Below are 18,779 nucleotides of genomic sequence, written 5' to 3'. Positions count from 1 at the left end.
GTCAAAAAGAGTGAAAAAAATCTACCAGTGCTGAAGAAGTAATCCAAACTATTTAGAATACGTTACTAACCTTCATGTCTCAATCTAACAAAATACGTTACAAATTGCATTTTACAGCATGTAATCTGTTATCTATAGTAAAATACATTTAAAAAGTAACCCTCCCAACCCTGAATGTATACATGTTGTGTTTTTTTCTTTTTGATATGTCGAAAATCATTTTATTGAGAAAAAAAAATGCATCTTGTAATTGCATACATGATAATCTACAAATGTATTTATAATTAAATGTTTTACATTGAAACTACTGTATCTATTTTACAAACACATAAATACAAAACAGTGAATATTGTACACAAAACTACAATGTTTCAGGACTATATATTTTTAAAGACTTAACACCAGTCTATGACATTTGTTTTCTCAATTAAATGCAAAGTGTGTTTTCATTTTAGGAGTCATACAAATGTTTTTGGAAAATGAAATGGTATTAGACATTCTTCAATTGTTTATACAAGATATTCTTTCTTGGATGTTTATCTATGACTTTGAAATTCTCAGTCCATTATCCATTAGCTGCTGTAGAATAGTTTTTTCCTGATTTTCATTGGCAACTGTTCTTATTGACAGATCCCAAAAGGTTCTTAAAGGTCCAACAGCAGCTATACATTTTAGTCAACCTATAAATGTAACTTTACAGAGTTTTAGCCATCTTTGGAGTGATGCTATCAAATTTCAGAAAAACTGTGCAACTAAAGAAGGAACTACGTTTAATTAAACTCTCCTGTTACTGTACTTAAGCAAGTTTTGAGGTTTTCTTTACCTCTGCCACGGTTCCAATACCCTTTGACCAGTTAATATTCTATGACTTTTTAAGTCCTTTATGATTACTGTATAAGGATTTTAAAATTCACTTTATAGAGATTGCACTCACAAATTGTGGTTTCTAGCCAATTAAATAGTTTAGAGCTGTGCATAACTTGAAAAGTAACGTTGACTAAAAATTCCATGAAATTTTCATGACTTTTTAGAATTCAATACATTTCCATGACTTTTCCCAGCCTGGAAATCACAATTTTAAAATGGACCCTTTTTACAAAATGATATGACACATTTCCACCTTAATTAGCAGCGTAAATCTTGCAAAACATTTATAACATTATTCTTCATGTTATTTTACCCTTCATTAATTTTTACCACTTCTGCAATGGGATTTCTTTTGCTGTTGGGGCAAATGGGAACACAAAAATAATATTTGCTGTGCTCTCTTATTCACTGCTATTGTTTGTTTTTTCCCCCCACTATAGTGAATTTATGTGAAAAGGGTCCATTCCCTGGTTTTTCTAGGTTTTTCATGACCGTGGGAACCCTGCATCTTTTCCATAAAAGTCACTTCTGGAAACAGAGAAAGTCCAGTCTTTCCTCACATGGCCTGGCCTCCCAGTTCCCATTTGTTACATTAAGGGCACCACAACGATAAGGAACAGGGCACTGTGGCTGTCCACCATCTGCCCAGTTTTCATACTCTAAACTATCCCCATACACCCAGAACCAACTGCCTGCTAGAAAGCGTAATCCAATCCATACATAATCATTCTTGACATGTTCAATTTTCCTCTGGGCCACCTGCTGTTCTTCACCTGATACCAGACTTGCAAAGTCCACATATGTTCCTCTGCAGTGCTTCATGGCCTCCTCCCATGATTTGGGTTCTGATACCAGGATCATGGAGCGCACTGAGCCCAAACAAAAGAAAGGAAGAGGCTCTGTACAGGGTTCATCAAACCATTCACCATCCATTGATGCTGCACAACTTGGGACGCCTTCCATGGGGTTGTTCCTGAAATCTTTATTATCAGGCTGCATGCTGTGCCAATTTCGAATTTTTGAATTGCCTTCAACCCAATACCAGGGGTCATTATACAATCCGATCCAAAAGTAAAGATCATCCACAACAGATCTGTAGATTCCATGGATATACACAACCAGTGCAGTGATTTCTTCTTGGGTTTTCACTATGACTAATGTCATGTTCAACAGCTTGCAGTGTGTCTGAGATTCACTCCAGGTTTTATTCTCATTCACCAGCATGAATTCAAGGCTATTGTTGATTTTTCTGAAGCAGAAAAATTGGTGTTTCTCAAAACAGTTGTGGTCATACCAGAAGCCTCTCCAGTCCATCACTGCACATAAGAAGGGTATGTACCAGTTGGAGTATGTGAGGGGCTCACCATTCACCCACTGCCAGGTATCTTTCAAAGGGCCTTCTGTAACTTTAGTTAGCCCAATCCAGGTAAAATCTTGTATTGAAGCACTTATGTCAGTGTTGTCAGTTACATTACTTATAATTGCAATATCAGCATGAACTTGTTGACAGTGTGTTCTAGCATCAAGCCAATTCTGATCAAAAGTATGAAAATACCATCCTCCCATATCTTCCAGACACACAAAGTTTAATACATTGTCACACGAGCTGCTATACCACAATCCATTCGTGTTAATTGAAACACAGTCCCCAGATGTATACCAGTTGAAATAAGAGGCTCTGGTGTCATCTACCCAACTCCATAACGGATCCATCTTTTGAAGTCCGATCCAAGACAGCTGTTTGGCAGAACCGGAGAGATTCTTCAGATCGTTTTCAACTGAAAAGCTAAATAGTTCATCATAATTAATATTGCAATATTCCCTTGCTTTATACCAAGACAAATTCTTCTTCACATAGATGAAGTCCTTCACTAATCCTGGTTTATCGGCAGATGCATGGAGCAGCAGGAAGCAAAGAAATCCAAACTTCTCCATGGTTGGTCTGTCTGGGTGACTGTTACAGGAACTGATGGTCTGTTTAATTAGTCTTGAGATTCATTTGCATAGCTTCTAAGGAAGAACCATCCTAAACACTCAGCCAACTATTCAAATGAGTGTCATGCAGTGAAGGTCCATCTTCAATTAAAACAAACTCATTAAAATGAAAGCAAAACTTTAACACACTAAAAATAATTAAACTGAGGAATGATGAAATCGTGGACTGTTGTTTTGATGGCTACGCAAGTGTTTGAATACAAAATTTGACCTTCTTGGTAATGACAGCAAGGTTTTTCAACATTCTGCCAAAGCAAATTTTATTCAAATGCACTTAGTCTTAGTTTTCCTACCAAACCAAATAAAAAAAAAGCCCTATCAGGTATAAAAAAATAAATAAATAAAAAAACACACACATATACACACACACACACACACACACACACATTACATTGCAATGTTTATCTTTCTGTTCGTTTGTTTGTTTTATAGTTTTTTTTATCATTTTAATTTTCCAGTGCTATTTTCACAAGACAAAATGAGACATCTAATATTCATTTGGATGTTTTTATGCAAGATGCAAGTAAGATGGCTTACATGAGTATCATTATTAAATGCAATGCAACAGATTCAGTTAATTACATTTTTTAGGATTGACGTAATTCACACAATTTAACATCTGATATATCTTATTCATTAAACCAATACCATAACCAAACCAAATAATACAAATCAAACAGGTTTTTTAGATTTTTCCAAATTTAAGTAATCAGTTCTTTTATCATCTTATCATGAATCTTTATTAATATATGAGTATGCTGGTTTTAAGTGGCTACATTCAACTTAATTAACTTAATTTTAGGAGACTCAAATGGAGCCCCAAAAAGATAAAAATAGGTGATGTAAGACAATTTCAGGATAAACTATAGGCTAACCTCAGTGTACAAACCTACTTCGTAACACGTTTTCCATAACAAATGAATGCTTTACATTACAAATTTCTTTATTTTGAATGGCTCAATGGTTGAGCAAAATAAATAAATAAATAAATAATGTCATTAGTAATCTCTGATGTTTGTAAAACAGCATTTAATATACGAACAGAAGATAAAATCAGGTAATTTTTTTGACAATTTAAGTATATGAGCAACAGCCAATACATCAATATCCTTTATTCTTTATGCAATACTGTAGCTGAAATTTCAACGGCAGCTAGACCATGCACAGCCATTTTAAGTGGCATTGGCCCAAACAATGAAAAGGGCACAAAACGTGTGGCCATAATAAATGATGCAACTAGAATTTTGTTTTAGTTTTGAGTTTTTGGTGTCATATTTCAGCTTATTTATTTCTTGCATTTTATTAAATTGTTAAAAAAAAGTAATTTATTTGTCACATAACTTTTCCATAATTATAAATCTGGTAATAAGAGTTAGATAATTCTATATCCTCCTGAGACACAAGCATGACTGCTGTGTGAATTCTGCATTTCCCTTTTGATTTGTAACTAGTAGCTCCTAATAAACGTGCAAAAAATAAAAAAAATAAAAAAAGGAAAAAAAGAAAGAAAAAGATGTTTCTACAGCAAATAATTTTCCTAAAAATATAAGGCAACATATGTGGACAGCAGGACAAAGTTGTGAAATTTTAAATAATACCAAGCTATAGAATATTTTTAATAAAATGGTTTATTATGTTTTCAGAAGTTTTGGTTATTCCTGTTTTTGAGACAGTACAGACATTACACCAAAAATTAGCATAGATTATTCTTATTCAAGTAATGGCCAGCATCATCCAGTCACTGCCAACTAGGGACTAAAAACGATTCAAGGAACGAAAATGAAAACCAAATACAAATAAATTTTTTAACAAAGAGGATTTTAAATTATTCCATTTTTAAATGCTGGTAACTGATTATAGCCTATATATTTGTTCAGATAATCTTTTCATGAAGCAAAGGCCAAAGGGTTAATCACAGTACATTTTTGGAACTACACTTCCAAAAGACACTTCCAGACCTGGCTGTATTACAGGGGAGCTCAGCTATGGAAATTTACACAGGGAGATAAAGTCCTTGTATTACTACCCACATCAAGCTCTAAATAGCTCGCAAAGTGGCAAGGGACCTTTGAGGTCACATGGTGAGTCGAGGAAGTCAATTATGAGGTTAAACACACAGATAGTTGCGGGGAACATCTGATTTACCACCTCAAACCCTTAAAACCATGGAGGGAGGTGGTCCCCGTGGCTTTGGTGATGGTGGTACTAGAGAGGGAGCTTGGGCCAGAGGTGAACTTCAAAGCCACGCTTCACGCTACACCCCGGTCACTTGCGGAGACCACCTCTCACGTCGCAAATCACGGACATCTCCGGTTGCAAAGAGAATTCTCGGACGTGATCTCGCCCCTTGCTGGTCATATGAACGTCTTAAAACAACCCCAGGGGTAGTGGTATGCAGTCATCCCTATCGATTACCTGAGCAAAAACAAAAGTGGTTCGAGAAGAATTAAAGGCCATGCTAGATATGGGGTAATATAAGAATCCCACAGTAACTGGGCCAGCCTGGTGGTGCTGGTTCCGAAGGGCGAAGGCTCGATGCGGTTCTGTGTGGATTATAGAAAGGCCAATGCAGTGTCTAAATTTGACGCGTATCCAATGCTGTGTATTGGCGAACTGCTCGATCAGTTGGGTGCGGCTCGCTTTTATTGGCAGATCCCCTTAACTCCAATGTTCTGTGAGAAAACAACTTTCTCCACACTGTTTGGCTTACACCAATTCGTGACCCTTCTTTCTAGTTGTTTGGGGCCCTGGCTACATTTCAGCACCTTGTGGGCCGAGTCCTCAGACTGCACTCTGCATACGCCACTGCCTATCTGGATGATATTACATTATATACAGTAATTATAAGCAGCGACATATGTTGCATCCGAGGGTGGTTTTTCAAGACCATGTTTCTTCTTTCTCTTGCAAGATCTGGCAAAACTGCAATAGGTATTTCACCCACCCCTTATACCTGTCATTTACTACTGTCATTTTAGAAAGAATATTATTAACCTTTTTATATTGTTCAAACCGGAAACCTTTTGGAAAGGAGGCTGTTTAACTTCTGAATGGAACAAAAAAATACAGATTTTGCTCATAACAAACCAAAACGAAAAACAGTTATTTTTTTAATTCCCTGCTGCCAATCATATTAAAATAAAATTGTACATTATAAATTCTGAATCTATGTACTGATTACATTATCTGATTACATATCTGCCAAACATGTTGAGTTCAAATATCATCTGCAGCCTGAAACTGAACTTTTGGTTGGATTTTAGGAGTGAATGCACTTAGCTGCATGCTATAGGATGCTCCCTTGCTCCCTATTTAGTAAATTACTTGACCTCCAGTGTGCTGTCTGTCTGCACTGGTCTCAGAACAGTTTGAAATGGATTTTCATCCAAACTCCATTTAAAAGCCTGTGAAAGCAAAATATTTCAGCTTTTGGGTGAACCCATTGATTCTCAATGTGATAATGCAGAGTAATTCTAAGATTTGTAAGAAAAATGCACTTAAGTACATTATGTTTAGCAGCGCGACATTTCACAATAAATCAAAAGAAAAAAAATGGCTTATTGGATAAAACTAGAAACTCAAATCTTTGTCTCAAACATGTTTCAATGTAAAAACTTAATTAGGTTTCTTACCAGATGTAGTTTTGTTGGCCTTTTCCCCAAAGACAAACTCTGTTCAACGCTGTGATTGGTGTCATGTTGTTTTTTCACATGATTCCGTTTCTTCAAACATTTAACACTTTACTGACAGCACAGATTCTCCTGAACTGAGATCAGTCAGTTTAAATAAATTTAAATTATGTGTTGCTTATAACAAGGCCAAAATACAATGTCCAAGAGGTTAAAGGTGCACTCAGAAATGTTTTGTACTCTTGGACTAACACTGACACTGGCTGTGGATGCAGCATCATTCAAACACATTAGTTTTCATTTACCGATGCCATTATAAAAATTCACTATTCACAATTAGCCATGGTTCATTTAATCCATAAGTGAAAATGTCCAATAATAAGGCCATTACTGAGAGTAAGATAGTTGTATTTGGTTGCTCATAGGCCCTTTCCCTCTGCAGGAACAAAAGCCCATTTTAGGAACTTTTACCTAGAACTAGAACTGTAGTTCCTCTTAGACATTTTGATGGACTTTAGAGAGACTTTTTATTTCCTACTTGGGGATAGGTACTTCTAACCCAGAAGAGGGGATGTGGGAGGTGCTGCAGCCTTTGATTGGACAAAAATGTATAAACTCAAAGGATTGTTCTAAGTTTCCTATTCCCTTAACAGAAATAAGTTAAAACCAACAAAGTTTTACATATGTGTATACGAGTGGTGACCAGAGTTGCTGCTGAATCTAATGGGAGACATGCTTTGAGTTCCCCTTCTGTCACTCACTCGACATTGTGTCGAATGAAGTGACGCAAGGGGTCTTCCTTGGGAGCTTCGCGTACCTCTGAACTTGTTGATATCTCTCCAAGACCGAAGCCACTTCAGCCACCCCCACATCACTCCTTTTTCCCACGGGATTGAGGATGGTTTCACCAGGTAAATCCCCACGAACCACCCGCCCTTCGGCATGCTCGCTTGCTTCCGTCCGGTCTTGGGATGAGCGTGGTTCGCTTCACGGCCAGCCTGCGTTCTCCCTTGGGCCCCTGGAATTTTATGAGGATGTCAGCGCTGCATTGGAGAGCGTCTGATGAGGATGTCGGGCTGCCATGAGCGTGAGCTTGGATTGGAACCCTCCGTCCTCCCCACAGCCTTCACGGCTTGACAACTGGTACCTCGGGTCATTGTGCCGCTCCCAGCTATACCCCACCCCCCTCTAGGACCCGTAAAGATCCTAAGTGTTCCTGAGACGGATGACCCGGGCAGTCAGATGTTTGCTCCGGAGCTGGTACCAAGACCACTCTGTCCACTGGTGGAGGGCCGGGACGAAAATCCTTATTTTCCTTTGCCACACCCCCTTCGGGCTGCGGTACCCACATTCTCAATAAAAGGTAACCGACTGCGTTGGAAGGCTCGGACAATCCGACTCGACTACGTGATTCAATTTGCCCGGCTCTTGCCTAGTTTCAGCGGTTTTCGCTCCACCTCCGTACGCGGCGAAAAAGCCAGCGCTTTACGGGCAGAGATCACAACTCTGCTACTCAAGGATGCGATTGAGCCGTCTCTCCAGCCCAGATGAAGAAGGGCTATATAAGTGAAGGATCAATATAAAGGCCGTGTTTTACATAATATTGAGTAGATTCTAAACCAATATTAAGGGAAATAATATTTGTTCCATAGTATCTATTATTTTTATTAGTACAACCATAGCAACCACAAAACCATAGTAATGTCAATCTGCAAAACAAAACATGGTTTCTGCATAAAATCAATTATCACAGTTAATTTAAGGGATGTTTTTTAGGAATATCCACATTCCTTATGGTTAAATCCAATACGGGTTTATATTTTAGTTAAATTTTTCATTTGCCTTAGTTGCAAGGTGTCAGGTCTGATAATAAAATGGAACACATGGGTGAATGGATTTTGCAAGTGTTGTTATGGAAATGTCAGATGAGGGACAATATAGGGACGGTCTGGCCCAGACGAACATTGGACTGGTCCGCCAGCGAACGTTACAAAGCGGACCAAATGGGACGTTCGCAACGTTCGGGGGACGTACCCTGTTTGCTGGGTTTGGAATGTTTTGAGACCAGTAGTAGTCATTAACTGATTAGGCTGCAATAAGGCCATTGCCTACATTTTCGGATACAACCACTGTTTGTGTAAAACAGTACTAACCAAAGTAGCTTTGATCCTGGAATCCTCCAAAGGTGTTTTTTTATTTTCTTGTTGTTGCCGCTGCTACAGATATCGCTGCTAATATATTGTGCGTGCAAACGGGGTTACTTTGATCTGTGCGAATGAGTGCTTTGTGCGAATGACAATTACTGAGTGAACCTTTAACTTGTTTTTGATGGGTACATGTTAGCTAAGGCCAGGTCTCTTCCATGCCTGGGATTTTTAAATCATTGTCCAGCATAGTGCTGCCATCATTTGGTAGAAATTATCTTGTGCACTCTGTCTCACATAGAATATTGACAGTACTGTAACCTATCAGCCTACTAAAAGACTGGTGCTGCAACTACTAGAATCACAATAACAAAGAGATGTATTTAAAACGGGTTGACTGACATACTTTAAGATGTGCATTATCATGGATCTATTTATGCAGCATCATATATCATGATGAATTATTGCTGTCTACTCAGCAGATTCATCTTGCAACCACAGAATCAATGTGATGTCAACGCATTCTTATTTAACCCTTTGAGGAAATCACAAATGGATGGCATATTTTTTTTTTATCATAATGGCCACAACATTACTTCTTAAATTTGTAATCCAATAAGATATAGCAGTACAAATTAGAAAATATCAACAACTTTTGTGAGAATATTCAAATAAACGGTGACAAACTTAGTGCAGTTTATAACACGAGAAAAGTAAACTTGAAAATATTAACAAATAATAACAAAATGTTTATAATAAAGTTGATAATCCTTGATGATAGGATATAGGTTCTGATAGGAAATGTTATGTATTTTGGGAAATATAGCTTTTAAGTGACAATAACACTAGTTAGTAATCGGAAGCCATATGGACAGATATAAGAATATATAAACATAATAAACTTGAATTGATTTCATGAAGGACAAAAGAAGCACCATATAATGCTGCTCATATAATTAATAGTTCACCCAATTATTATTTTTTTTTTTTTGCCTCCTAAACAATAAAAGTGACTGGCGCTGCAATTTTGCCTAACATCTCCGTTTGTGCTGAACTGAATAAAGTAAGTCATATGAGTTTGGAACAACATGAAGGTGAGTAAACGATAGAATATTTGGTCAACTCTCCCTTTAAAATTTCTTGAAACTAAATTAAAATCTTTTTTTTATTTATTTAATCTTATATATAATAATATATATATATATTGCATGTGGAGCAGAATTTATCCTCAAAAATAAAATTACATTAAAGCAACTATAATCCAGGCTGTTTTGAACTTTTAATTATTAAGGTTTGCATACTCATTGAAGCTGGATTCATTGGGATATATACAGCATGCCTGTTCCATTTCCCTGCTCTTTACCTGTGCACGTAAGCATAAAGGCATGACCCTCTGTAGAAGAGCCAAAGAAGCACTACAGATGAGGTGGAGGGAGATCTGACACTGGTTTGGCATAAACAAATGTTGGAGTAGAAAGAGTGCACTCAGATGAGTGTCGTATTTTCTCCTGCTTTCTTTTCAGCTGTGGAGTTTGTACACCTGTTCATTTCCATTTTATTCAAAAATCTGCTAAGCAACTGACTTGTGTTTTTCAGAATGAGATCCACTGCTTTGTGTTTTTTCCTGACAGTAAAACATGGAGTTAAATATAAACAGTGGGTGGAAAACACAGGGAGTAATGTAGGGAAATGGGAAAGTACTAAGTGGTTGGTTTAATTTGCCATTTTGCTTTAAAAGCTAAATGTAATTCTAAAAGTATTTTATATATATATATATATATATATACTTCTGAAAAATGTTGCATAGTGAGGATGTCTTAAAAAATAATGCCATAAATAGTTTTCATTTATCAATTAACATCATACAAAGTCCAGTAAACATAAAAAAAATACATCAATATTTGGTGTTGCTACCTTTGCCTTTAGTACCGCCCCATTTCTCCTAGGTACACCTGGACACAGTTTATCTTGGTTGTTGGCAGATAGGATGTTCCAAGCTTCTTGGAGAATTCACCACAGTTCTTCTGTCTATTTAGGCTGTCTCAGTTGCTTCTGTCACTTTGTGTAATCCCAGACTGACTCGATGTTTAGTGGGGGGTGGATTATATAGTTATATAACTGGTGAATTCTCCAAGAAGTTTGGAACATCCTATCTGCCAACAACCAAGATAAACTGTGTCCAGGTGTACCTAGGAGAATTGGGGCGTTCATGAAATGTCCTATAAAATGCATTAAAATCAATAGGGGCAAATGGAAACATTTATTTCTGAACACAGTTCCCAGGTTTCTACCTGTTGAAATAATTTGCTCTGGTTTTATCTACCCAATACCATGAAGGATTCCCCCTAAAATGTCAGATCCAATAGAGCTGTTTGACAGAAGCAGATAGATTCTTCAGTTCGTTCTCATCTGAGACGCTAAAGAGTTTATCAGAATGACTATTGCAATACTTCCTTGCATCATACAAGACAAAATCTTCTCCACATAGATGAAGTCCTTCACTTGTGCTGGTATAGGTTCATCAGCAGATGCATAGAGCACAAGCAGCAAGAAGCTGAGAAGTCAAAATCTCTCCATGGTGAGACAGTGTAGGTGAATGACATGTTATACAAATCTTGAGATTCTGCTTTTGCATGGCGTCCAAGCAAGACCCTGTCTAAACACCCAGCAGTCTATTCAGTCTTCAACCTGGTGATTTCACATTTTATTACTTCATGCACAAATATGTGCTAATTAGCTAATTTAAACAAAAGAAATGGAAATTAAAGCTAAATTTGAACTTAAGGAGGAATGATGAAAAATTAGAAAATGTGACCTCGTCTGTAATGACAACAAGGTCATCATGAGTATTGCTATTCAAATTTCTGCCAATGCAAATGGTAAAAACAAAAAGCATTCAGTCCACACCAAACAATACTGTTCAGTATATGGCTCTGCTATTGTCAGAAGACAAAGCAACTACATCTAACATTCACTGGATGTTTTAGAGAAAGCTCTGTGACCTGAGTATCAATGTGAATTACAGTGCAATATATTTATGTAATTTCACTTTTTAAGATACACATTTATAATTTCGAATTATTTAGGATCTGAGATATCTGTCCAGTGAACCATTATCAAATAATCGTCGGAGTTAACTAGGTTTTTAAGGTCTCATCAATTTGCAATTTAAGCAATTAATGCCATTTATTATTCTGTTTGATAAATAAATATTAACCTCAGTCTGACAACGTTACTACAGGGGAATGCATTACTTCTAACCAGGGGCGTAGCAATCATTTCAAAATTGAGGGGGACAGAACGATTAGCGCAAGACAAACATAAATATATAAGATATACTTTTAAAGCTCTCAATCGATTAAAAGATTTATTGAATTAATTACATGATTGACCAGTGAATTTTAACTTTTGCATTTACACATTTAGACATTTGCTGTATGAAAGACACAGCGTAAACACATTTGCCCTGTTAAAAAGTCGAGGGACGAACTTTGGTTTTATTGAAATTAAGGGGGGAAATGTCTCCCGCATACCCCACGTATTCTATGCCAATGCTTCTGACACCACTAAAATTGCTGTGCCTCAAAACTGAAGTGAGCTGCCTACCTACTTATATAAGTGTTTTTGGACATCACAGGTGCAAAGATGCTGCCTATTACCATTAGGTAGCTCTATACATTTTAAGAAGTTTTGGACCCGCCTCAAATTTTGGTCCACTTATATTTTGTCTAAATTATGAGAACTACCAGAATAAACTATAACCTCAGTGAACAGATCTGCGTGCGTATTTGTGTAACACATATTTTATGTAATAAATGACTGATTTACATCACAAATGTCCTTATTTTGAATGGCAAGTTGGCAGGAGTGTAGTCTACTCTAGGGCATTTGCAAGCATACAACAAATGCTGTCTTTTAAGGATTTTGCCCATGCCCCATCTAACACGAATAACAATAAATGTTACAAAGTTCTCCCATAACTTGAGGCGATGTGGCAGCAAGGATGAGTTTGTTGTTTGTGTTTCTGTTGCTCTTTTCATTGTGAAAATATAAATAAAATCTAATTCAATAAAAGGTATAATGATTAAAAACCTATGTAAGGTTCAGGTTAATTCAGGCCTCTCTTCGTTAAAAATCGATATAAAGTGTCCAGCACTGTTTAGTGAATTTTGGATTTATTATTTTATTTTAATTACTCTAGAGGGACTAGCTGAGTTTGAAATGGCATACTACCCATTCTACTCTTACTACTACTGCTATATCTATAGCTACATATCTTTCTATATCTATATATTCTTTCTATTTTTTATGTCATTGCGATTTTTTCATAATTAAAAATCTGGTAAATAAGCGTTAGATAATGCTTTAAATTGTATTTGTGTGAGGGCTAAAAATCAGATTCATTAGGCGAGGTCTCTCCCACACCTGGAAACTCCAAGTCAATTCCCTGCATAGAGCTGCCATCATGTGGTAGAAAGACATAATTTATTCTGTCTCACAAATAAAATCTAGCTATTACTATTACAGTAATTAAAGAGAGTCATTGGAAAACAGCTAAGGACAGGAGGAAGAGGAAGTAGGCTACCAGGTTATTTACTCTGTCCTTTAGTTTAAAAAAAAAAAAAAAAACTTTCTTTTAATTTTAATAAAAATTATTAAAGAGTAGGCTACTGCATATTAAATTTGTTCCACAAAAAAAAAAAAAATAAAAAAGGAAAAAAAAGAGTAATGTCAAGGCTAGTTTATCTTTATCATCCACATGGATGTGTTATACAGTATAAACAATGTAAATGTGACAATCTGTGGTATTATTTGCATTTATTCATTTAACAGAAACATTTATTCAAAGCTACAGTACTTACAAATGAGAATAATACAGGAAGAGCCAGTTAATTCAAGGGAGAAAACAAAGCATTACAATGGAATAAAAACACTAAAGCTACCAGACTACATTTCAAATGAGCCCAGGAATAGTAAGATAGAGCATAATTGTGTACAGTGGAGAAAGACTTATTTAATAGTGCACGCATGGCAGCATTGTACAGATATTCCTCAAAATTCTGGTTATGTTTTTTTTTGTTGCTTTTTTTAAATCCCCCATGGGTAAGTACCCCCATAAACCTCTGCAATTAATACAGACTTAATCAGGAATAAAGGTTGAAAATCTTCATTAACTTACACTAACAGAACATTTAAAAAGTCTACACTCCAGAAACCACCTACACAGAAATACAAAACAATGAAAGATTTATACAATATTCATGTTTCAGGACTATATATTATTAAAGACAAAATGCAGTCTACTAAGACATTTAAAAAAATGTACTCAATGTTTTCATTTTCAAATTTTCAAAAATGTGTTAATGAAATTAAAATAAGACATTTCTTTATTAAAATATTTTTCTATTTGGATGTTTATCATATTCTTTGAAATAGTGAATGAATAATTTTTCTGACTTTTTCAGGCTTTTACATTCCTTTCTGATTACTAGATAAGGATTTAAAAAAATAAATGAATAGAGAATGCACTCACAAATTGCATTTCCAAGCAAACAGATAATTTTACTAAAGACATTTCCATTATTTTTCCTAATATCCCTTAAATATTTAATTAATATATATGGCTTTTCCAGGGTAGCAATTCACACTTTTAAAATTGCCTGATATTTCCAGTTTTTTTTCATGACAGTGGGTACCCTGCATTTTTTCTAGTCACTTCTGGAAACAGAGAAAGTCCAGTTTTTCCTCACATGGCCTGGCCTCCCACTTCCCATTTGTTACATTAAGGGCACCACAACGATAAGGGACAGGGCACTGTGGCTGTCCACCATCTATCCAGTTCTCATACTCTAAACTATCCCCATACACCCAGAACCAACTACCTGCCAGAAAACGTAGTCCAATCCATACATAATCATTCTTGACATGTTTAATTTTCCTCTGGGCCACCTGCTGTTCTTCATCTGATACCAGACTTGCCAAGTCCACATATGTTCCTCTGCAGTGCTCCAAGGCCTCCTCCCATGATTTGGGTTCTGATACCAGGATCATGGAGCGCACTGTGGCCAAACAAAAGAAAGGAAGAGGCTCTGTACAGGGTCCATCAAACCATTCACCATCCATTGATGCTACACAACTTGGGAATCCTTCCATGGGGTTGTTCCTGAAATCTTTATGATCAGGCTGCATGCTGTGCCAATTTCGAATTTTTGAATTGCTGTTAACCCAATGCCAGGGGTCATTATACAACCCGATCCAAAAGTAAAGATCATCCACAAAGGATCCGTAGATTCCATGGATATACCCCATCAATGCATTGATTTCTTCTTGGGTTTTCACCATAACTAGTGTCATGTTATACAGTTTGCAGTGTGTTTGAGATTCACTCCAGATTTTATTCTCATTCACCAGCATGAATTCAGTACTATTGATTTTTCTGAAGCAGACAAATTGGTGTTCCTCAAAACAAACACGATCATACCAGAAGCCTCTCCAGTCCATCACTGCACAAAAGAAGGGTTTGTACCAGTTGGAGTATGTGAGGGACTCACCATTCACCCACTGCCAGGTATCTTTCAAAGGGCCTTCTGAAACTTTAGTCAGCCCAATCCAGGCAAAATCTTGTATCGAAGCACTTATGTCAGTGTTGTCATTTAAATTACGTATAATTGGAAAACCATCATAATTATCTTGACAGTATCTTTTACAATTAGTCCAAGGCCATCCACCTATGAAAACAACCAATGATTCAGGAAATCTATAACACACCAAGTCACTCCTTTTGTCACATGACATTTCATACCAAAATCCATTCCTATTTATTGTGGCACAGTCCCCAGGTTCATACCAGTTGAAATAATTTGCTCTTGTATCATCTATCCAATTCCATAATGGATACCAGCTATAAAGTCCGATCCATGACAGCTGTTTGGCAGAACCAGATAGATTCTTCAGATCATTCTCATCTGACATGCTAAAGAGATCCCCATAAAGATTATTGCAATACTTCCTTGCAAAATACCAAGACAAATTCTTCTCCACATAGATTAAGTCCTTCACCAATCCTGGTATGAGTTCATCAGCAGATGCATTGAGCATCAACAGCAGAAGGCTTAGAAGCCCAAACTTCTCCATGGTGAGACAATCTAAGTGACTGTTACAAGGCCATGTCATTTAAACTAGTCTAGAGATTCATTTGCATGGCATCACTGTAAGACTCTGCCAAAACACCCAGTGGTCAAATGAGTTTCATGCAATAAATTTATAGGCCTGCATCTTAAGTCTACCTGGTGATTTCAAAGTTCAACATTTCATGTGCAAATATTTGCACTAATTAGCTCCTGTAATTAAAATAGAATAATTCAAATAAAAGCTAAATTATAACACACTGAAAATAATTTTACATCTTTAAGAGGCAGTGATGAAATTGTGGACTATTGTCTTGTTGGCTATACTTCAGATAGTGTGTTTACAAAAAAGAAAAGCGTGACCTTGCACGGCAATGACAACAAGGTTATTTAGCATTCTGCAAACGCAAATGGAATTCAAATTAGGGAGTTGTTTATAAGCATTCAGTCATAGTTTTTTTACTACACCAAACCAAACAATACCAAAAATATCTATCATGGATAAAAAAAAAAATACAAATAAAAACATTATATTGCTGTTTTATCATTTAACTTTATCCCAATAATTGTGTTTGTGTAGTAGCCAAAATCCCATTCTGTGTTGTCACAATGTTTTTTGTGGCATCTACAAATTACCACTATGTTCATACTTTTCTATATGTATAATATAAAAACAAATTGAAATCTTAATTTAGTTGCTGGCATATGGGCAATAGGCAAAGAATGTGCAACACATTTTACTAATGGCTGTGTGTCACGAACGCCGGTGAAGGCGCCTCCTCCCTCAGTCGTCAGAGATCGCTTTCACCCGAATTCTGATCACTTAAACTACATTTCCCTTCTGCCCGCATACCTAGGTCTGATTAATCCCCAGCTGTTTTGTGTTACCCTACCCTATTTAACCGTGCCTGTTTAGTCCTTCTTTGCGAAGTGTTGTTAGCCCCGGCGACATTACCAAGCAAGTTATTCTCTGACTCCCTTACTAGTTATTCTGTGTACCGATCCAGCCTGTTACTTAGACCCTGTCAGTTTGCTGCCTGCCTTGTTTACCTCTTGCCTGTTCCGTACTACGTTTGTTTGCTGCCTGCCCAGTCCTCTACTGCGGTCAAGCCAGCCGCCACTTCGAAATGAGCGGTCAAACTAGCCGCACCTATATTTCTTGTTGCGCGTATACACTGGTTATTGCGGTATGTCCGTCAGAACTAAAACAAGTTAATTCCTGCTAAGGCAATTTCACATGCATTCATTTGTTCTGTCTGTCAGAAAGAAAGGAAGACAGAACGAAAGAAAGAAATATTTTGGCACACCTCACAACCTGTCACTGCATGATATATTGAAGTATAAAATAAGAACACCCCCTTCTAATAGAAATAAAAGTCCTAGTTTCCACAGACCAATTTCACCTCAGATGGGGAGGACACCTTCTCAAGGTGTGAACTACAATGCTTCAGGACATTCTGATGTTGAATTCTAAAATAAGAGCCCCCCAAACTCGAATATTAGATGTTTTGTTTACACATTCAGAAAATCATAAAAATAAAAGTCCTAGTTTCCACAGACCAATTTCACCTCAGATGGGGAGGACACCTTCTCAAGGTGTGAACTACAATGTTTCAGGACATTCTGATGTTGTCTTCCAAAATAAGAGCCCCCCCCAAAACTCATATATTACCTTTTTTGTCCATACATTCAGAAAATCATAAAAATAAAAGTCCTAGTTTCCACAGACCAATTTCACCTCAGATGGGGAGGACACCTTTTCAAGGTGTGAACTACAATGTTTCAGGACATTCTGATGTTGAATTCTAAAATAAGAGCCCCCCAAACTCGAATATTAGATGTTTTGTTTACACATTCAGAAAATCATAAAAATAAAAGTCCTAGTTTCCACAGGCCAATTTCACCTCAGGTGGGGAGGACACCTTCTCAAGGTGTGAACTACAATGTTTCAGGACATTCTGATGTTGAATTCCAAAATAAGAGCCCCCCAAAACTCATTACCTTTTTCCACAGACCAATTTCAACTCAGATGGAGAGGACACCTTCTCACGGTGTCAACTACAATGTTTCAGGACATTCTGATGTTGTTTTACAAAATAAATGGCCTTTTAAGACTTCTGTTTTCTGTAATTGATGAGTAATAACATTAATTTCCCTGTTTTTCTGTTTCAGTCACAACAGTGCCCAAGCCAGTGCAGATGATGTAAATTGCACCGTCGCAGTGTATTTCATGATCTCAAGTTGGACAATTATATGCTCTCAGTTGTGAACAATGCCCAGAAGAGACTTTTATTCCTATTCCCTTTGTGCTTGTGTCTATCCATTGAAAATATTAGTTGACACAAATCTCTCTGTGGTGGACATTAATTTGTGCAATATAGATGTCATTGTGATATGTAACTGGCATGTGAATACATTTACATCTTTTTTGACTCACATAAAATTATGTACTTTAAACAAGTATTGTAATCGCCCATGTTGCCTCAAGGACTGTGTGGCAGCGGGGGAGTGGTCAAGCGCCTGTCCGGGAGAGGAAAGCGGTAAGGGCTCTTACACCTGAGCTAAATTATGCCTAACACCTGTCTCTAATTCCAGTGAGCACGAGGAGAGCGGCATAAAAGCAGACACAGAGCCTCCAGTCAAGGGGAGACGACAAGCCAACTCAGTGCGCTTGTATTACATTGTGTGTTGTAAAGAAAGAGAATAAAAGCTTACCTTGCGCTGAACACCTGTTTCCTGTCCTCCTTCCTGTGGGAAGCGTTACACTGATGCCGAAACCCGGGCGTTGTTCATCCAAGTATGGAGATGGGTCGCCCCGTAGAGTCCTCCCAGCTGACGGAGGTCCTCCAGTCCCTCGCGACACTACACCAGAGCCACCAACAATCCCTGCTTGAGCTCCGGCAGGACCAGGATCGCCGGTTTTTTGAGATCATGCGGGCTCAGGCAGAGGACCGGCACACCATCCGGAGCCTCCTCAGCCAGGATGGGGGTAGCAGACGATCCTGAGGCCTTTCTGG

The 18,779-nt window shown here is 37.3% G+C and overlaps 1 protein-coding gene across 1 annotated transcript; it reads right to left on the bottom strand.

Annotated features, from left to right (window-relative positions):
- Nucleotides 1-380: 380 nt before the first annotated feature.
- LOC127625648 (macrophage mannose receptor 1-like) lies at nt 381-16,905 on the bottom strand. Its single transcript, XM_052100950.1, has 2 exons — nt 14,518-16,905; nt 381-1,559 (listed from the first exon to the last, which is right to left on the bottom strand). Exons 1-2 carry the CDS (start codon nt 15,806-15,808, stop codon nt 1,390-1,392), a joined length of 1,461 nt encoding a protein of 486 aa, XP_051956910.1. The 5' UTR covers nt 15,809-16,905; the 3' UTR covers nt 381-1,389.
- Nucleotides 16,906-18,779: the final 1,874 nt, after the last annotated feature.

This window comes from Xyrauchen texanus, chromosome 32 (genome assembly GCF_025860055.1).
Source record: "Xyrauchen texanus isolate HMW12.3.18 chromosome 32, RBS_HiC_50CHRs, whole genome shotgun sequence".
Lineage (NCBI taxonomy): Eukaryota > Metazoa > Chordata > Actinopteri > Cypriniformes > Catostomidae > Xyrauchen > Xyrauchen texanus.
Note: the sequence above shows the minus strand (reverse complement) of the source record. Positions and strands in the feature narration are given on the sequence as shown.

Bases quoted from the DNA above. Each gene is read 5' to 3' on its own strand.
- LOC127625648 (XM_052100950.1), bottom strand. From the start codon at position 15,808: ATGACATGGCCTTGTAACAGTCACTTAGATTGTCTCACCATGGAGAAG. The intron at 1,560-14,517 runs GTAGTTGGTTCT...GCTTTCTAGCAG, and splicing joins TGGACTACGTTTTCTGGCAG to GCAGTTGGTTCTGGGTGTAT.